The sequence below is a fragment of the Chlorocebus sabaeus genome, chromosome 27, assembly GCF_047675955.1.
Source record: "Chlorocebus sabaeus isolate Y175 chromosome 27, mChlSab1.0.hap1, whole genome shotgun sequence".
Classification (NCBI taxonomy): Eukaryota; Metazoa; Chordata; class Mammalia; order Primates; family Cercopithecidae; genus Chlorocebus; species Chlorocebus sabaeus.
The window spans coordinates 30,338,639-30,357,339 of NC_132930.1; the positions used below are offsets into that span (position 1 = coordinate 30,338,639).

At 38.3% G+C, this 18,701-nt stretch overlaps 1 protein-coding gene across 2 annotated transcripts in view; it reads right to left on the bottom strand.

Moving 5' to 3' along the window:
* SLIT2 (slit guidance ligand 2) overlaps positions 1-18,701 on the bottom strand; it is a 375,237-nt gene that overhangs the window by 13,254 nt on the left and 343,282 nt on the right. For both annotated transcript variants that reach the window (XM_008017787.3, XM_008017785.3), the window contains 4 exons: positions 17,524-17,617; positions 11,623-11,760; positions 10,801-11,041; positions 9,063-9,193 (listed from right to left, as the gene is read on the bottom strand). In XM_008017787.3, coding sequence (XP_008015978.3) covers positions 9,063-9,193; positions 10,801-11,041; positions 11,623-11,760; positions 17,524-17,617 — 604 coding nt within the window. The remainder of the gene's footprint in view (positions 1-9,062; positions 9,194-10,800; positions 11,042-11,622; positions 11,761-17,523; positions 17,618-18,701) is intronic.

The following is an 18,701-nucleotide window of genomic DNA, read 5'->3' on the forward strand; positions in this document are numbered from 1 at the left end:
TATCAATTTTTTTAGCAATACTCCTAGATGATATCTATAGATAATCATTATGCATCAAGCATGTTTAAGACAAGACCTCTGAAAATTCATTTTATAAAACATAGTTGGAATTTTCAGTGGCAGTATCGTCAAGGATAATGCTGAGAGATAAATCTTGCTCAGCTTGTCCTAGCTCTCATTAGACATGTCATCTTTGGTTAGTGTGACCTTAGGTGATTTTTCTTCCTTTTAAGAGAAGTGCAAATAATAAGAGCAAAGGATTATATATCACATACTAAGGGCCAGGTATTAAGAACTTTACAAGTATTACCTCATGTAAGCTTCACAACAAGAGGTGGGCACTTAGGACATCCAAGGTGACACATCTAGTTAGTGGCTAAACAGTTCTGAAGCCAGGTTTTCTGGCTCAAGTGTATGTGCTCCTAATTATTATGTACTACTTTTATAATCGAAAACCTGAGGAATACCTATTCCTAGACAAATGGCATGTGTTTTCACCACTAACAAGCTTTTAATATACAATTTCTGTCCCAAATAGCCTGGGAATAATAAAGTTCTATAGTAAATAACTTCGTATGATAGCAAAGCTTGATTCATTTACTAAAAAACACTGAATTATTAATAAAAGTAATAATCTCACAATGAGACTTTGAAGAATGCATAGAAATTATATGGATTTAAAAACTGAGTTTGGATTTTATTTTCACAATTATGAGTGAGATTCAGACTGACTACATTTTTCTCTCCCTAAAAGCTTTAAATGTCTAATCTGATCACACCAGAACTTCACAGGACTTATCACTGAGATTAATTCCATTTATATCTCCCTGGAATTAAATGAAGTCTCATCTTGACCTTTTAACAGGTAAGCATAGGAAAGTTCATGATTTTAGATTCCTTCTTTTTTGAGACAGAGTCTCGCTCTGTCAGCCAGGCTGGAGTACAGTGACATAATGATGACTCACTGCAGCCTCAGCCTCCTGCACTCAAGTGATCCTGCTGCCTCAGCTTCCTAAGCAGCTAGGACCACAGCTGCATGCCACCATGCCCAGCTACTTTTTAAATTTTTCTGTAGAGACAGGGTCTTGCTGTGTTTCCCAGGCTGGTCTCAAGCGATCTTCCTGGCTTCGCCTCCCAAAGTGCTGAGATTACAGATGTAAACCACCACGACTGGCCAATTTGTTTTTTAAGATGATATTTTACACATGGGACCTAAAGAGAATTTTTCAGAGTTAATAACATTCTAACTTGGTGTTTCATGCTGTCTTTTCTAGCATGAGATAAACTGGGGGATGTCCAGGAATCTTTTGTCTACACATTCATTTAAAATTAAAGCAGTGGGCCAGGAACGGTGGCTCACACCTATAATCCTAGCACTTTGGGAGGCCAAGATGGGCAGATGGCTTCAGCTCAGGAGTTTGAGACCAGCCTGGGCAATATGGTGAAACCTTATCTCTACTAAAATACAAACAAAATCAGCTGGGCATGGTGGTGGGCACCTGTAATCCCAGCTGCACAGGAGGCTGAGGCATGAGGATTGCTTGAACCCCAGAGGCAGAGGTTGCAGTGAGCTAAGACAGTGCCACTGCAGTCCAGCCTGGGCAACAAAGTGAAACTCTGTCTCAAAAAATAAATAAAATAAAATAGAATAAAAGCAGTGATCAACACACTAGTTGCTACATAGTAAGACTGCCTGAGCTATAAAGCCATAATCCACTTTTCAGTCTGTAGCAGCTGTCTTCTACGTATCCACATGCAATGCATGGCATCCTTCTGGGTTCTGATAAGTATTGATAAACTCTCTTTCACCACTCCCTAGGGAACAATATATTTTATGACTCACAAAAACTACAAGCAAACCACTTAACTTTGAGCCTTTCCACTGGGAATTTGAATTGCAGTTATTACTATTACTATGAGGTTTAGTTTTACTATGCTCACCTATTTCCTGAGATTTGTTTTCTTGAATTTATATACTGGAAGTGGATACATGAAAACAAAGCAGTCACCCCACTGTCTGTAGTCTGCTGCAGAAAAATAATTCAGAACTTTGGGGCCTAAAAGAGGGATTTTAAAATGTCTCTGATTTTCTTTCTTTACTTTGCTTACACACAATACATTAACAATGATAAACATAATGTATTTCTGTAGTTTAATAAACAGATTGTTTTTCTTTATGTGTGCTTCAACTTCTTGCCTTAAAATTTTAAAGTGTCTGAGCTGGGTGCAGTGGCTCACACCTGTAATTCCAGCACTTTGGGAGGCCAAGGCCGGTTTATCATGAGGTCAGGAGTTCCAGTCTAGCCTGACCAAGATGGTGAAACCCCGTCTCTAGTAAAAATACAAAAATAAGCTGGGCATGGTGGCATATGCCTGTAATCCCAGCTCCTCTGGAGGCTGAGACAGGAGAATTGCTTGAACCCGGGAGGTGGAGGTTGCAGTGAGCCGAGATTGTGCCACTGCTCTCTAGCCTGGGTGACAGAGCAAGATTCCATTTCAAAAAAAAAAAAAATTAAAATTGAAGTATCTAGTGGCATATTCCATGCTTTGGAATAGGAACTGGAAACCAAACAAACTCAACTGGTCATCTCATTTTGGTATCTGTGGCCTGATGATACTTTACCTGTGAAGTGAGAGCGATACTAAAAAATATTCTTGCATGTCTCTTTAGTCAAAAGGAATGGGAAGCCAAATGAGATTAAAGATATCTATGTAGGCTGGGTGCGGTGGCTCACGTCTGTAATCCCAGCACTTTGAGAGGCTGAGGTGGGCGGATCACGAGGTCAGGAGATTGAGACCATCCTGGCTAACATGGTGAAACTCTGTCTCTACTAAAAATACAAAAAATAGCCAGGCGTGGTGGCGGGCGCCTGTAGTCCCAGCTACTCGGGAGGCTGAGGAAGGAGAATGGTGTGAACCCGGGAGGCAGAGCTTGCAATGAGCCAAGATCGTGCCACTGCACTCCAGCCTGGGCGACAGAGCGAGACTCTGTCTCAAAAAAAAAAAAAAAAAAAAAAAAGATATAAGAATTTTTCAAAAGAAAGCTTTAGAAAATAGTTTTTCAAGTAATATTTTAATCAGTACTTTTAAAACAGATTAATATGAATAAAATTCTCTAAACTAGAAAGGCTTCTCTAAACTTGAACATACTGTAGAGTGAGATGTCAGGCTATAAAATTCCCACTTGGGTATTTATTCTTCTGTATCCGGATATCTGAGCAGGAAGAGTATCCATGAGTCATCAGCACTACTCACTATTATGAGCCCACTCTGTGCCAAGCATGATGCCAGGTGCTTTACATTCATTCAATTCTCATAACCAAACATGAAAAGCAGATCTAATTGCATTTATTGAGATAACGAAAATGAAGCACAAAGAAATGAAGCAATTTGCCCAAGGTTATAAGCTAGTTAAACAGGAGGACCTTTACATATGGCATATCAAGAATGGCTGAATAAACATCTTGGAAACAAGAATACTATATAGATTCTGTCTACTGTCTGTCTCCCCAATGAGACTGAGCTTCTCAGATACAGAGATCATCTTTGTTGAGTTTCTTTTGTATTTTTGTTGAAATGTAAGCCCATAAACTGCACAGTCCAGAGTGTATGTAGCCAACCAAATGTAACAGTAGGTAAGAGAAAGTCCCCTGAATTTGAGCAGGTTGCCTAAATATGAAAACTTGTACACCGGTAAGGTGGTTCATCTGATTTTCTTGTTTTTAAACAGTAGTTACTGTGTTTCCAAAGAAGCTGTCTGGTTTGGAAAATGACATTAATTTGAATCTAAAAAAAGAAGCATATATTTTTCAATAATAACTTTCATTTAAAAAAGTTTGTTTTTCTAGATGAAAAGAAAGTCACTTTGAAGGACAGCACATTATTAGCCTACTTGAGAATAAAAATTTAATACTCCAGCCCTGTCTGAGGACCTACTGCTTAAATTTAGGCTGCTATTCATTTTTCCATTTATTCATGGCACTATTACTGACATGGTTTGGCTGTGTCCCCACCCAAATCTCATCTTGAATTGTAGTTCCCATAATTCCCCATGTTGCAGGAGGGACCCAGTGGGATATAAGTGAATTATGGGGGTGGTTTTCCCCATACCGCTATCATGGTAGTGAGTGAGTCTCACGAGATGTGATGGTTTTATTGGAGTTTTCCCCTTTTGCTTTGTTCTCAATTCTCTCTTGTTTGCCACCATGTAAGACATGTAAGCCATTCCTTTCACCTTTGGCTATGATCGTGAGGCCTCCCTAGCCATGTGAAACTGTGAGTCTATCAAACCTCTTTTTCTTTATAAATTACCCAGTCTTGGGTATGTCTTTATCATCAGTGTGAAAATGGACTAATACAATCACTAAGTCCCTCTTTATGCTATTCTCTAAGTGCTCTAAAGATTAGGCCCATGCGCCATACTCCAAATCCATTCCCTTGTTAGGCAGCTAATTTCATCTATGTTGCTGGTTACAGCCCTTTAGGCAGTAGGTTGTTGGCAAATGTTTAACAGCTGGTACTGTTAAAAAAAAAAAAAAAAAACAAGAACAGAAACCCGGATTTGTAGGCTTTGCTGATTTTTGTGGTGGGAATACTCCCAACATGGCTGATTTCATTGTGAGCATCAAGCGTGATGTTGTAGAACTTGGATATGGGAAGAGATGCAGACAATCAGCTCGCAAAGTATGTATTCCTTTTACACAAGGGGTTCTCAAAGTGTAGTCCCTGGAGTACAAGATCTCCTGTAAACTTGTTAAAAATGCAAAATTTTGGGCCTAGCTAAGACCTACAGAATCAGAAACTAGGAGTGGTGCTCAACAACCTGTATTTTAACATATCTTTCAGGTGATTCCAACGCAGACTTTTGAAAACAACCATTCTACACTACTGCCTGTATGCTTGATGCTGTTAACAGCAGGTATGTCTACAAGAAGCCATGATCTTCTATTCGGATGTAAGAGATAAGATGAGAAAATGTGCATACTACTCTATTTCTACTGCTAAAAGAATAATTACTACATCTTGAGTTTTCTTAAACACACTTCAAGCTATGTTAACTAGTGTCTTTTAACTTTGAACATAGTTGGCTGTGTTTTCAAAGAGGCTGTCTGGTTTGGGAAATGACATTAGTTTGAATTTAAAGAAAGAAGCACATATTTTTTATTAATAACTTTTGTAAAAAATGTTTCCCCTTATCTAGATTAAAAGAAAGTCTTTTTGAAGGGCAACAAATGACCAGTCTAGACATAATTTCATAAAATAATAGTCTTCATACTGATTTATGTGAAACAATAGTTGACATATAAAATAATTTTTTAACCAAAAATATCCTATAGAAATAATAACAATATATTATTACTTTCCCCTCATTTTATCAGATTTCATTTTGCTAAAATAAAATCCATTTTCTTCAATGTGGAGAATTAACCAGGCAATTGAAATGATGCACCAGGCCGGGCGCGGTGGCTCAAGCCTGTAATCCCAGCACTTTGGGAGGCCGAGACGGGCGGATCATGAGGTCAGGAGATCGAGACCATCCTGGCTAACACGATGAAACCTTGTCTCTACTAAAAAAACCACAAAAAACTAGCCGGGCGAGGTGGCGGGCGCCTGTACTCCTAGCTACTTGGGAGGCTGAGGCAGGAGAATGGCGTGAACCCGGGAGGCAGAGCTTGCAGTGAGCTGAGATCCGGCCACTGCACTCCGGCCTGGGCGACAAAGCGAGACTCTGTCTCAAAAAAAAAAAAAAAAAAAAAAAAAAGATGCACCTGAGGTATAAAATTATTTCCAAGTGCAAGACCCAATAATATATTAAATAATGCAAAATTTAGAAAACAATGTTCTACCAAAGTAAATTTTATATAACATAGAATTATGACAATAAAACTGAACTTAAGTGGAAACAAATCAAAATTTGAAAATGTACTTCACCCAGACAAAATATTTATCAGCCGCTTATGGGACAGCTGATTGCAACACTGTTATTGATAGATTTTACTACAGGCGATGGAGAAGTACTATCTTTCATCAAAGATTTTACACTGTAGTAAAGGCCTGGCCCAGGACAGAGGTTACCTTACTTGGCATTTTCTGGCATTTGAAAAAAGGTCAAAAAATTAGCCGTATCAGAGTTAAGAGTTAGGAAAAACTGCAAATTGAAGGTAGAGGAAAAGAGAGGATTAAGAGTAGATCCATTGCACCTGTGATGCCTTTCAATGCCAGAAGGAATGTGATGGGAACACAGGTTTGGGTGAAGCAAATGAGATAAACTCAGTTTTGAACATCCTGAATTTGTGATACCAGTAGCCATCATTGTTTATGGTTTACCAAACATCATTGCAAATATTTTACATTTATCATGTCATACAATTTTTACCGTAATCTCACAAAAAGGAGACTATTATTTGTTATCCCCATTTGCCAGATGAGGCTCAGGGAGCTGAAGCAATCTATCTAAGACACATAGTTAGTTGATAACAGAGCCAGACTTGAATCAAGCCAGACTATCTCCAGAGCAGCTGCTTTTTTCTATTATTTCAATTTGGTTTTTGAGTGGTAATGACATTGAAATGGCTCAAAAATCAAATGGATATAAAATGGTATTCATGCAGAAGTCTTGTTTCTATTTCTTCTTGTCTATGTCTAGTTTTTCTTTGTGCAAATACATGAAATTATAAGTGCTCATATTTATCTCCCTTGATACTTGTTCTTCCTTACATTTCCTTCCTGTCTTCCTTCTTTTTTCTTCATTGCTTCCTTCCTTTCCTCCTTTTTTCTTATATTAATTTTCTTAATGTAAACATAACATTCTATATTTAATATATTAATAAAATATACACATCTATATATCTGAATTCTTGATAATTATTGCCTCTTATTAAAAAATAAGGTCATAGTTTTTCTTGATTGGAAAATCAAGAAAATTTTTTGGTCATAAGCCAAAAGGCAATAATTAAATTAAAGCTATATTTGCTCTAGGCCTCACATTTTGTATCTCTATTAGATGATCTGCTAGCAGAAACATAGGCTTGCAGCTCCTAATAAAGAATATGCAACATAACAGTCCTTTGATAAATGTCATAAGATATACTCCATTCTTTATTAGGTGAAATGGCAATGAGCATAAACTCAAAAAAACTCGTGATGGTAGGTCCTTGTTTGGATGTAATCACTTGGGCTTCTACAAAGTATTTAGAAATATTTTGGCATACGTGATATGAATGCTAGCTTTAATAAGCCAAACCAAAAACCTTTACTATGGCTTCTGAGAGTTCTGTGCTGCATCATTACATAAAATAAATAAAAAGATAAATAAAACAATGAACCACAAATTTCTGAAATCTTTCTATGGGCCGAAACACATTGAGGCAAGAACATTTAAGGCCTCATAACATCTAAAATCTTGGCACTAATTCATCACCACTTGGAGATAAGTATTGTATTCAACTTGGAAATCAACAATTATGTGTTTGTTTCCATGCTCCAAATATTCACAAGTGGTGGATATCAAATTCCATCCATGGCTACAAGCGGCGTGTACTTTCCCAGAACTACTATGAAGCATCAAATAAGATGTGAAGTCTTTTGAAGCACATTGATACATATGAGAGTACCAATAACATGCAGGCCAGTGTCTCCACTTTACGTCATAATCAATGCCTATTCATTTGTTACCAAGTGTGTTTGACCTACAGGTATGTTTTGTTCATTATATATAGTATTAAAAATGCACACGGATATCTAAAGGAGAGAAAATTTATATTAAAACCCCCCAGATTTCTGCCTTTTTCCTGAAAAACCAAGAGTCTGGCAAAACCTAAGTCCATATTTTCCCCACGAAGAACTGAGTAGATGCAATCCTGTTTTGACAAATAGTTACTATTGGTTAATTCCAGTCACAACCACTTATTTTATATTGCCAACATCAAGGCTATTTATAATAAAACAATACTTATGTAAAAAATTAGATCTTTTACAGAATAAAAGGGTGAGAGCATATTATTTTCTTGCACTTGACCTGTTTAATCATTTATGACACTTATCTGGAAAAACTGACTACTTAGGAGTTCATGGCCCCTTCTCTAAAGGGTGAATTTCTACATGTGAAAAAATTAACTAGCTAAATAGTCTGCAGGATGTTAGGGAATTGGTGTTGGGTTCCAACAGAGGGGCTCTGATAGTTAGTCTTATGCAATAAGGACTAAAAACTATACCCCACGACCACCACCCATTTCACGTCTCCAGTATATTATTAATATCATTAATCACTAGAAAACTTCCACAATGAATGGTCAAGATTCCCTATGACAACACTGTATGAATCCATTTGCTTAATCTGTGTAAGTTCCAAATGAGCCAGGGCTTTGTTCCCTAAAGCTCGGGATAGGTCCGGCACATAGTAAGCGCTCAATAAATCTGTGAGGTATGAATGGCAGCCTGATGTCACTCACAGTGCTGGATATCTTCATTTGATTCTCTGGACCTCCCTTCCAACTTTCTTTACCCAACTCTGAGTCCTGGGAGGCTCATGTGCAAGCTACATTACTAGAGTCTATAGATTCCTTCTTTCCCGGCATGCAGTGTGGCCACTGGGGAACACAGAAAGGAGATTGTTGGGAGGAAAGAGAGTGAGGTTGTGTATTTCAAAAGCTGGTTGTTTCCGTGGGAGCTTACTGCAAACCTCTAGTAAAGGTCCCAGCTTCTGGCAGGCAAACCTCTCTACAAAGCCTTTACAGAGCGTGAGTTTCCATAACTGCTCCCTCCTCTTGATCCTTCAGGTGGATGGGTAGCAACACCTCCCTGCATCCCTTGTTTCCAGCTCCAGGTTAGTGTACTATCCCAGTCACCTCTTTGGACATAGCAGCCCCCTTACAAATCCCTCCTTAAACTCTCCAGTTTGAGCATGCCCTCCGTGCCGGCCAGGTTTCTCACTAATACCCTCATCCTAAGACCTGCTGGAGCCAACTTAGTCTCTCTCCTCCCCATAACAAAATAATCGAGGAGACACAGTTCTTCATTAAGCAATTTGTTTTCACCTTTACCCGTAACTGAGAGATCTTCACCTGTAAATGGCAGAAGCCGGGTGGGAGCCGGTGTCGTAGCTGGCACGAACACGCCCCCGATAGAGTTCTACCGCGATATGGTCCTTGTCACCCTTATACAGGAGGATGCCGCTGTCTTCATCTGTGGCAATCTAGTAGAAAGTAACCCTGGCATTACTAGGATGTGTAGGCAACCAGACGTATTTCATCAGAAAGGGACTGCTAAGTGAGGTGAAGAGGTTTTACTCTGGTTTATGTTTTCCGGATGGCTATGAGAAAATAATGCTGAAATTATTACTTGAAAGGTGACTTGTTCTTAAATTGCTTTGTTGCAAATAAATCCATAAAGAAACTTAAAAAGAACAAGAAGAAATCCTCAAGTAAACATGTTGGATGTGCTTAGAACTTTCTTTGCTGGAGATTTTTGCTAAACCACTCCTTTTGCTCCTGTTATAAGCTTTATTTATAGCATCTGTGAAAAATGACTACATTGTCAAAGATGGATTTTTATGTCCCATATTTAAAAAAAACACAAATTTTTCACAGTTATGCCATGTGGAGGGGGAAATCTTTGTTTTTATCCTGCTCTTTGGCCCATTTTGGCTTTTAAAGGATTAATTAGGTAATTTAAGACTTAAGCCCCAACATCACTGTGTGGTTCTCAAAACAATTTGGTGGAGCAAACACTGGAAGGTAGGGACTCATGCCTTCCAGGATTCTCTTCTTCCTGACTTCAAAAGGACCCCCTGTCCCTCACTAGAGTATCAGGATAAACCAAAACAGGGGTGGCATTTATAGGAAGCTGACTAAAGTTATTTGAATTGAAAATATATTAAATGATTTTGCTTATCAGATAAAACAAATATGTAGACCTAATTTGTCCCATGTACACTATATTTATTATTCTTAATCTAGCGCAGCTTCTTCGATAGGGATCTGAATGACTTGCTCAAAGGTACACAGTGAGTTGGTGGAAAGACTTAAAATTTGAGTTCGTTAATTTCATGTCAAGTCTTCAAAGTTCTGGGTGAAGAGTTAAAAGGTGCTGGTTGGCCAAGCGCAGTGGCTCACGCCTGTAATCCCAGCACTTTGGGAGGCTGAGGTGGGTAGATCACATGAGTTTAGGAGTTTGAGACCATCCTGGCCAACATGGTGAAACTCTGTCTCTACTAAAAAATACAAAAAAATTAGCCAGACATGGTGGTGCATGCCTGTCATCCCAGCTACTCGGGAGGCTGAGGCAGGAGAATCGCTTGAACCTGGGAGACGGAGGTTGCAGTGAGCCCATATCGTGCCACTGAACTCCAGCCTGGGTGACAGAGCAAGACTCCATCCCCCCAACCAAAAAAAAAAAAAAAGGTGCTGGTGGTTGAATCCAGGTGTTCTTTCTTGGCTGCACCCTTCCTAGCTGCAGATTTCCTAAGAAAAGTCTCCCCCTGTGCACAGGCTGAACTGCAGAGCCATCAAAGCAAATGAATAAAATGTTTTTATCTGAGCACAAAACAAAGAGACATTTTTTTTTTTATTACCGTCTGCTTCTCAAGTAATGAATAAATACAAATATTTGGTTTTCATTTTGTCTTGAAAATACAAATGTTGAAGACAATAATTACTAACGCTGTCCACACAAGGAGCATTTTCTGTTTTTAACTGTCTATTTAAGATATACTGTCAATCATTCACAAGCTACCACAAATGTTTATTCTCTGAAGTTGAATTTTCAGATCAGATGAACTCTCCATAGAGAGAGATCTCTTACCTGAAGTGTGATGTTCGTCTGAGGCCGAACCTTGGCCGAAGGAATCTGAAGATAAGACTCTTTGTTTATAAAATTCACACTGACCAGTTTTTCACACTTTTCTCCCTGATAGCCTGGCAAACACTGACATATTGGCTCATTTATTCTGACGATGCACTGAGCTCCATTCTGACAATCAAAATTATCACAGGGGCTGGTACGAGGGAGGACCATGGGCGGAGAAGACTCACAGAACAAGCCACTGAAGAATAAGGAGAAAAAAAAAATATGTGAATACGATTTTACTTAATTGCCAATCTGAATTGAGAGCTGTATGACCTAACTGTATACTATGTATGTGCACTTCCTTGTTTTTCCAGTTTTCAAGTATTCTTAACTATTAATCAAAATCATCACTGTGCTGTTCAATAGATATTCCAAACTTACTCAACCTGTCTAAATGACTCTTTGGACCCTTGGACCAACATCTCCCCAAATACCATCCCTCTGTCCTCCTCCCTGGTAATCCTCATTCTACTCTTTGCTTCTATAACTTCTACGTTTTTTGTCTTAAAATTTTTTTATTTTAATTTTTGTGGGTACCTAGTAAGTGTATATATTTATGGGGTACATGAGGTATTTTGATACAGGCATGTAATGCATAATAATCACATCATGTAAAACGGGGTATCCATCCCCTCAAGTATTTATCCTTGCATTACAAACAATCCAGTTATACTCCTTTAGTTATTTTAAGATGTACAATTACACTATTACTGCCTATAGTCACCCTGTTGTTCTAGGTCTTATTGAACACTAGGTCTTACTCATTTCTGCTTTTACCTGTAACCTTCAGGGCATATGCACGTATAGCCGTTCACTGCATCCGTGCAATGGGCTCCGTTTTTACACTTGTTGTCTTGGCAGTCATCAAAATCAATGTCGCAGTGCTCACCTATGTACCCTGGTGTGCAGTCACATCTGTTGGAACAAGCAGGTACTGGTTTCAAACCCAACTGAGCCAAAATAAGTAAACAATGCATTTTATCTAGACACATGGCACCATCTTTAAAATACTTATTTAGAATAGGCTCATAAAGCCCCCGCGTTAATGGATACCTAGAAGATTGAACTGTTCTGCAGTATATTCCATGTTCTACCACTGTGATCTACCAGAGAAATAGTGATTTTTATCTCCTTGATAATAGTGAATATCCACAGTCCAAATAACAACAGGATAATTGTGGCAGGGTCACTTCCTCCCACTCCCTCTCCTCCGTCTTCCATCCTCTCTTTCTCCCCATTTTGTTTGCTTACGGTGCCTTATATTTTCAGTTTGGCCTAATACATTTGCTCATTGAGATTATAAAACTGCTATGTTGTAAAATGTACTGGGAATATTAAACATATTTTAAAACATGATTAACATTTTTAATTTTACAATAGAGACTAGATACATCAGAACAAGGTATTATTTAAGAAAAGCAAATATATTAATATTAAATACCCTAATTCACGATGAATCCAGATACTCATTATAGAAGAACAGGACTGATATAATGGGTTAGGATAGAAGAACTGGTAGAAAATTCACGGGGCCAATCCCATGGACAGTTTTCAGCCTGTTCACCATGGTGGCAAAGGGTCTTGGCTGCACTGATGGTGAAGAACCGAGAGTAATAATACAGCTGACGTTCCCCCGAGCACTTTCTCTGGCCCTGCTCTAACCATGTGGCATCTATGGATTCACTGAATCCTCTCCACAGTCCTGTGACATTGGTGGTATTATTTCGTCTGCTCTATAGGTGAGGAGACTAAGGAACAAAGAGGTGAAGCACGTTGCCCCCAAGCACTCAACTTCTAAGTGCCACAGCCAGGAATCAAACTCAAACAATCTGACAAGAAAGCTTGTATCTCTAACCACTGCACCATGCTGTTGGATAATTAATTCCAGAGGCTCCCTTTAAACTTGTACTTCTCCAGTGCTGACCAGTGGGATTTCTGGTTATGATAACAAGGATGCAGGACTTTACAGCTGCGTGGAGAAAGGCAGTGTGACACGTGCAGCAGTTTTCAAACTGCATTGTGGACCTATAGGGGACCATGGAATCCCTACAGGTATGGCCTTCAATGAGGAGGGGGCTTCTGGAAGCCTCCCTCTACCCTCCACCTTTTCCTCAACACTCTCCTGTTGTGATTTATTAGGCTTACACACTGGCTTCCAAGAGTGTTTTTGATTTAAGAGAGGGTTCACTGACTTTACATATATCTATACACACACACACACATACATATATATATATATATACACATAACTGCAAAGCCTGAATTCTTCACAGCTAAGTTACAGTTTCCTCATATATACAAACATATATACACATGTACATATACACACATATATACATGTGTATGTGTATACATGTGTACGTATATATGTGTGTGTGTATATACGTACATGTGTATATATGTATACACACATATATACACACACATATATGTGTGTGTATATATATGTGTATGTATATGTGTATATATATGAGTGTATATATGTGTGTATATATGAGAAAACCGAAACTTAGCTGTGCAGAAATCAGGCTTTGCAGAATTCAGGCTTTATAGAACTTCATTTGTGCCCTGGCTTCATTCTTAATTGTACCTTATGAACTTTATTTTATTCCAGATTTATTGAGGTATAACTGAAAAATAAAATCTTTATATTTTAAAGATGTACATGGTGATGTTTTATACATACATACATTGTGAAATAATTACCACAGTCAAGCTAATTAACATATCCATCACCTCCCATAGTTACCCTTTTCCTTTTGTGGTGAAAATATTTCAGATCTGCTCTCTGGGCAAATTTCAAGTATATAATACAGTATTATTAACTATAGTGACCATGCTGTGATATTAGGTCTCTAGAACTTATTATTCATCTTGTAACTGAAAATTTGTGCCACTGACCAACATCTTCCCATTTTCCCCACCCCAATTCCTGGTAACCACCCTTCTACTCTCTTTTTCTGTAAGTCTGACTTTTTAAAATTCCACACATAAGTGAGATCATCCGGTATTTGTCTTACTATGTCTGGCTTATTTCACTTAGCATAAAGTGTATATAATATTGACTAAATTACTTAATCTCTGTAAGTGTTCTTTTCCTCATCTCTAACATGTATATAATTCCACCTCACAGGTTTATTTAAAGATTAAACGCAACTATCTGTAAATTAATTAGTATAGTTTTTATATATAATGCATGTTCTATAAATGGCTGGTTTTAAAAATAATTCTCTATATACATCGTTGTAATTCTATAAAAGTTTTTATGATTTAGTCTGTATTAATTATCCACTTTTCTATTTCAAAGCTATTAGGATTTGAAGTAAGGTTAATTAAAAACACCCAAGGGAATGTGGCATTACTGAATGCCAAAGGTTTTGTCTGAAAATGCAAAATCAGGATTTGAGAGTTGCTGGAGAGCGGACGAATTAAAACAAATGGGAGTATATAGCCTCTAAGAGTAGCAAACAGACTTTCAGCTCTGCATGTATGAATTAAGAAATAAAATGAGCTCACTGCATAAGCATGCTTGCTTTGCAGCCAGTTGGTTTTAATGCTAAATCATAACAAAGCAAAGTAAACAACAAGTCTGAAGTTAAATGGACTCTAAGTGGTCATATACATTCTCAAAGAGATGGACAAGGCCCGAGAAGAGAACTTCCATCAATGTTAATGTGAGCAGAGCTGTTGAAGTGCCAAGCATTAAAAGAAAGAAGAAATGCTTTGAAACACTCTGAATTATTTATCTGAAAAAAGAAATCAAAGTGAAAGATAAGAGAACCACACATCCACCATAGTGGCTGTCTAAGAGCTATTTTATATTCTCTTCTCTCCAAATACTACTTTTCAAGACCATTAGAGCTTGGAGTTACATTATGCCCAACGTTTTTGTCTTTCTTTTGCTCCTCAGACTGAGTTTCAAAACAGAAAGAAAAAATTTAAATAAGAATTCCTTAGTTTGTATTATCAATAAAACCTATCACATTCCTTCAACTCTATTATCTGACAAGGAAGGAGGAAGAAGCAAAGAATACAAAATACACTGTTTAGGAGCCCATAGCTGGCTACGTAAGATGCATGTTTGAAAATACTGGTTATGGCGTATCATAGTCTAAAAATATCTCAAAGCAATTTGGGAGATTTATGAGGTATATAATAAAGCAATAAAAGTAAAACCAGCTCTGTTAGCTTAGCAATAAGAAAATGAAGTTGAAGTAACATAGTATAATTTGTCTAAACAACATTTCTCAGTAGAGATTTTCTTTAGCAGCTTCACATCATTTTATTTTTAAGTCTATTTTCTTTCTGCAGCTACCTTTCCCACAATGTGCAATCATTTATAAGTCGGGAGTAACAGCACACACACTGACTTAACCTGTTTTCTGCTAATCTACATACACATAGCTATGAAACGAGCTCGCAAATTACAACTGAAAACAGTGGGTTTCCAAAGTAGTTAGTCCATAATACAGCAAAATGCACTTTTAAGGGTGTCTAATCTATTTGATAGTGAGAGGAGATATTTAATTAAGGATTAGTCTTTTTGCAGACAAACTCACTTTCTTTTAATGGTTTCAATTAAGTCTTACTAATACTTTATCTTATACTTACAATGCACAAAAGTACTGTGAAATCTGCTCAGCAGATGAGCAGTTCTGGAAAACTTTCCTTACTAGCTAATTTCTCTAAGAAATGATATTTATTATGTAAGTGATGTGTTTTCAATTTGCCAAATTAAATTGTGAGTGTATCATTGATATGAAGACTAAAAACAACTTACCTACAGTGTTTGGTTGAATAAAATATAATGTAAAGTTTTGTATAAAGTGAAAATGGAATAACACTGGGTTTTTGCCTAGGGTTGTAAACTAAAATATAATGCAAAATAGAATCAAATTTATTTTTTCCTTTTTCAAAAAGACATCGTAGGGAATTAGCAGGTGCTACAACTATACCTACATATTCTAATGTTTGGATTTTAAACCAAATTAAAGCAAAAGCACACTGTCAAAAGAAAGCTTGAGAATAAATATTTAATTAGATTGATATTTGAAAAGCAGTGGAGATCTGGCAATTCTGACCCCAATCTCCCACTCAACTTAAAATATCTGATGATCTGTTTGGTAAGTACAAATATCTTAGCAATCCAGCTCAAATCCTATCTTCTCTTGTAAAATTCATCCTGACCTGTGTAATTGTTAATTCTCTGGATTCTATGACAATTGAGCTTGGGTCATTTCACTAAGAAGATGAAATAAGTGAAGGCGAATAGCTATAAAGGACTACAAAATCATAAGATGGTATTATTACCATGTGCTCTGGCCATGGCAGGCACTCAATAAATATTGCTTGAAGGAACAAATAATGCTGTTTGCTGGCTGTCCGATGAAAGCACAGCTCAACCCCTGTACCCGACTGTGTAATTCCTAAGAATCCAGCCTATTTGCTATACAATACCAGCTGTAATGTTAATAAACTCTGAAACTTCTTATAGGTAACACATAGTAGAAAAATCACCCAACTGGAAAGTATAAATCCTAGCTCTAGCTCTGCCAATACATAATCTTAAGATCTCTGGACAGTCAACTAACCTCTCTGGGCCATGGTTTTCTCATGTTTAAATGAAGAATTTGGACTAGATGCTCTCTAACTACTGCCAGCCCTAACAAGAGAAGTGCTGTTGAAAGACCCTTACAACATTTCCGGATGGTGGCAAAGAAATCACATAATTTGAAAGCAAACATATTTCAGGAATATTGCTGGGGAGGCAAAAAGAAGTGATTTTTGAAGTTCTGTGTTCACTTGAGGGAGTACGCTTAGCGGGATTATAATGCTTTGTCACCTTATGCAAAAAACATTTAAGTTGGAAGAGGCACTATCAATAATAACAGCAATCATCACAGGCATAGCCTGGGACTCCCTGGGGCAGCCTGAGATATATGGTCACTCTATCTTTCTCACCTTGGATAGCTAAATTATTGTTTCAGACCGTAACATCTTCAATTACGTTAAAATCAAATTCTCTATTTTACCACAGACTTACCTTCAGACAATGAAGCAACTGGAAGATATTACAAATGTCACCAGATGGGCCTTCAAATAAAATCAAGCAAGCATTTTCAAAGGCTGCTTATTGCCATAGGTGACTTCACAAAAAAAATCATAGATGAAAAGGAAACACTTTTTCATTTTTCTTTAGTGTACTAAACAAAAAGTCCACGGCTGGGCGCGGTGGCTTACGCCTGTAATCCCAGCACTTTGGGAGGCCGAGGCGGGCGGATCATGAGGTCAGGAGATTGAGACCATCCTGGCTAACACGGTGAAACCCCATCTCTACTAAAAATATAAAAAATTAGCCGGACGTGGTGGCAGGTGCCTGTAGTCCCCGCTACTCGGGAGGCTGAGGCAGGAGAATGGCGTGAACCCGGAAGGCGGAGCTTGCAGTGAGCCCAGATCGCACCACTGCACTCCAGTCTGGGCAACAGACAGAGACTCCATCTCAAAAAAAAAAAAAAAAAAAAAAAAAGTCCATATTGTATATGGACATTTAAAAAATGTCATTGATACTAGTGAATAGGTCCCTTTATCCCCAGCAGAGGTGTGAAGCTAAGGATGGAGAAGGGTTTCTAAAATAATGCGTCCCCTACTCTGTGAGCAAAAAGGCAGCTTTGGACTTACTTGAATCCCTTTGGAGTTAGGATGCACTTTGAGTCATGCTGGCAGGGGTTCAGGTCCTGGGCACAGAAGTCCAGCTTCTCCTCACACAACTCACCTGCAACATGGCAAACAGTGTTAGCTCATAGAAAAAGGTCAACAGGCTTCCTGCTAGCAGACTGTGTCACTGTCATGGGTCTTAGAGGTTAGGGCAGCTTGTGATTTAAAACAAAACAAAGCAAAAAACCCAAAACAAAAGCCACACGGCATGGAACCAGATGGTCCATTATCCAGTTCTGGGTCTGCTGCTAAGTAGTGTTGTGATTTTGGACAACAGGACTATTGCGATCTGTGACTAATATAAGCCCCTTCAGAATATACTATGGGAATTAGGAAAAGGAAATCTGAATGCTTTTCATTCCTGTTGTTTATTTTGGATTTTTTTTCTTGATATATAGCATAGATACAAAGGATAAATAAATTGCTAATGATTATTCACAAACTGAACCCACTCAGGTCACCAGCACCCACATCCAGAAACACACCATGTACCAACACCCTAGAAGCCTTCCCCCACGTCTCTGCAAAGAGGATCACTACCATGACAAGACCATAGGCTAGCTGGGACTGTTTCTGAGCTTGACATAAATGAAATCATTCCATATGTACCCTTTTATGCCTGGCTTATTCTACAGTTTTATGTTTGAAAAAAATATTCTCGAATCTTCATAGTCTCTGGTTTTAAAAGTCTAAAAGAAAAACACTGGCCGGGCGCGGTGGCTCAAGCCTGTAATCCCAGCACTTTGGGAGGTCGAGACGGGCGGATCACGAGGTCAGGAGATCGAGACCATCCTGGCTAACACGGTGAAACCCCGTCTCTACTAAAAAATACAAAAAAATAGCCAGGCGAAGTGGCGGGCGCCTGTAGTCCCAGCTACTTGGGAGGCTGAGGCAGAAGAATGGTGTGAACCCGGGAGGCGGAGCTTGCAGTGAGCTGAGATCCGGCCACTGCACTCCCGCCCGGGCGACAGAGCGAGACTCCATCTCAAAAAAAAAAAAAAAAAAAAAAAAGAAAACACTTTGTTTTCTTCTTATGAATCATTGCTGCAGCTCAACAGAATGCTTCTTAGACTCACATCCTCTGACATAAAAAGAAAAAAGTAAAAGGAGACTCAATCCAGAGAGAGAGAACATATATTTTT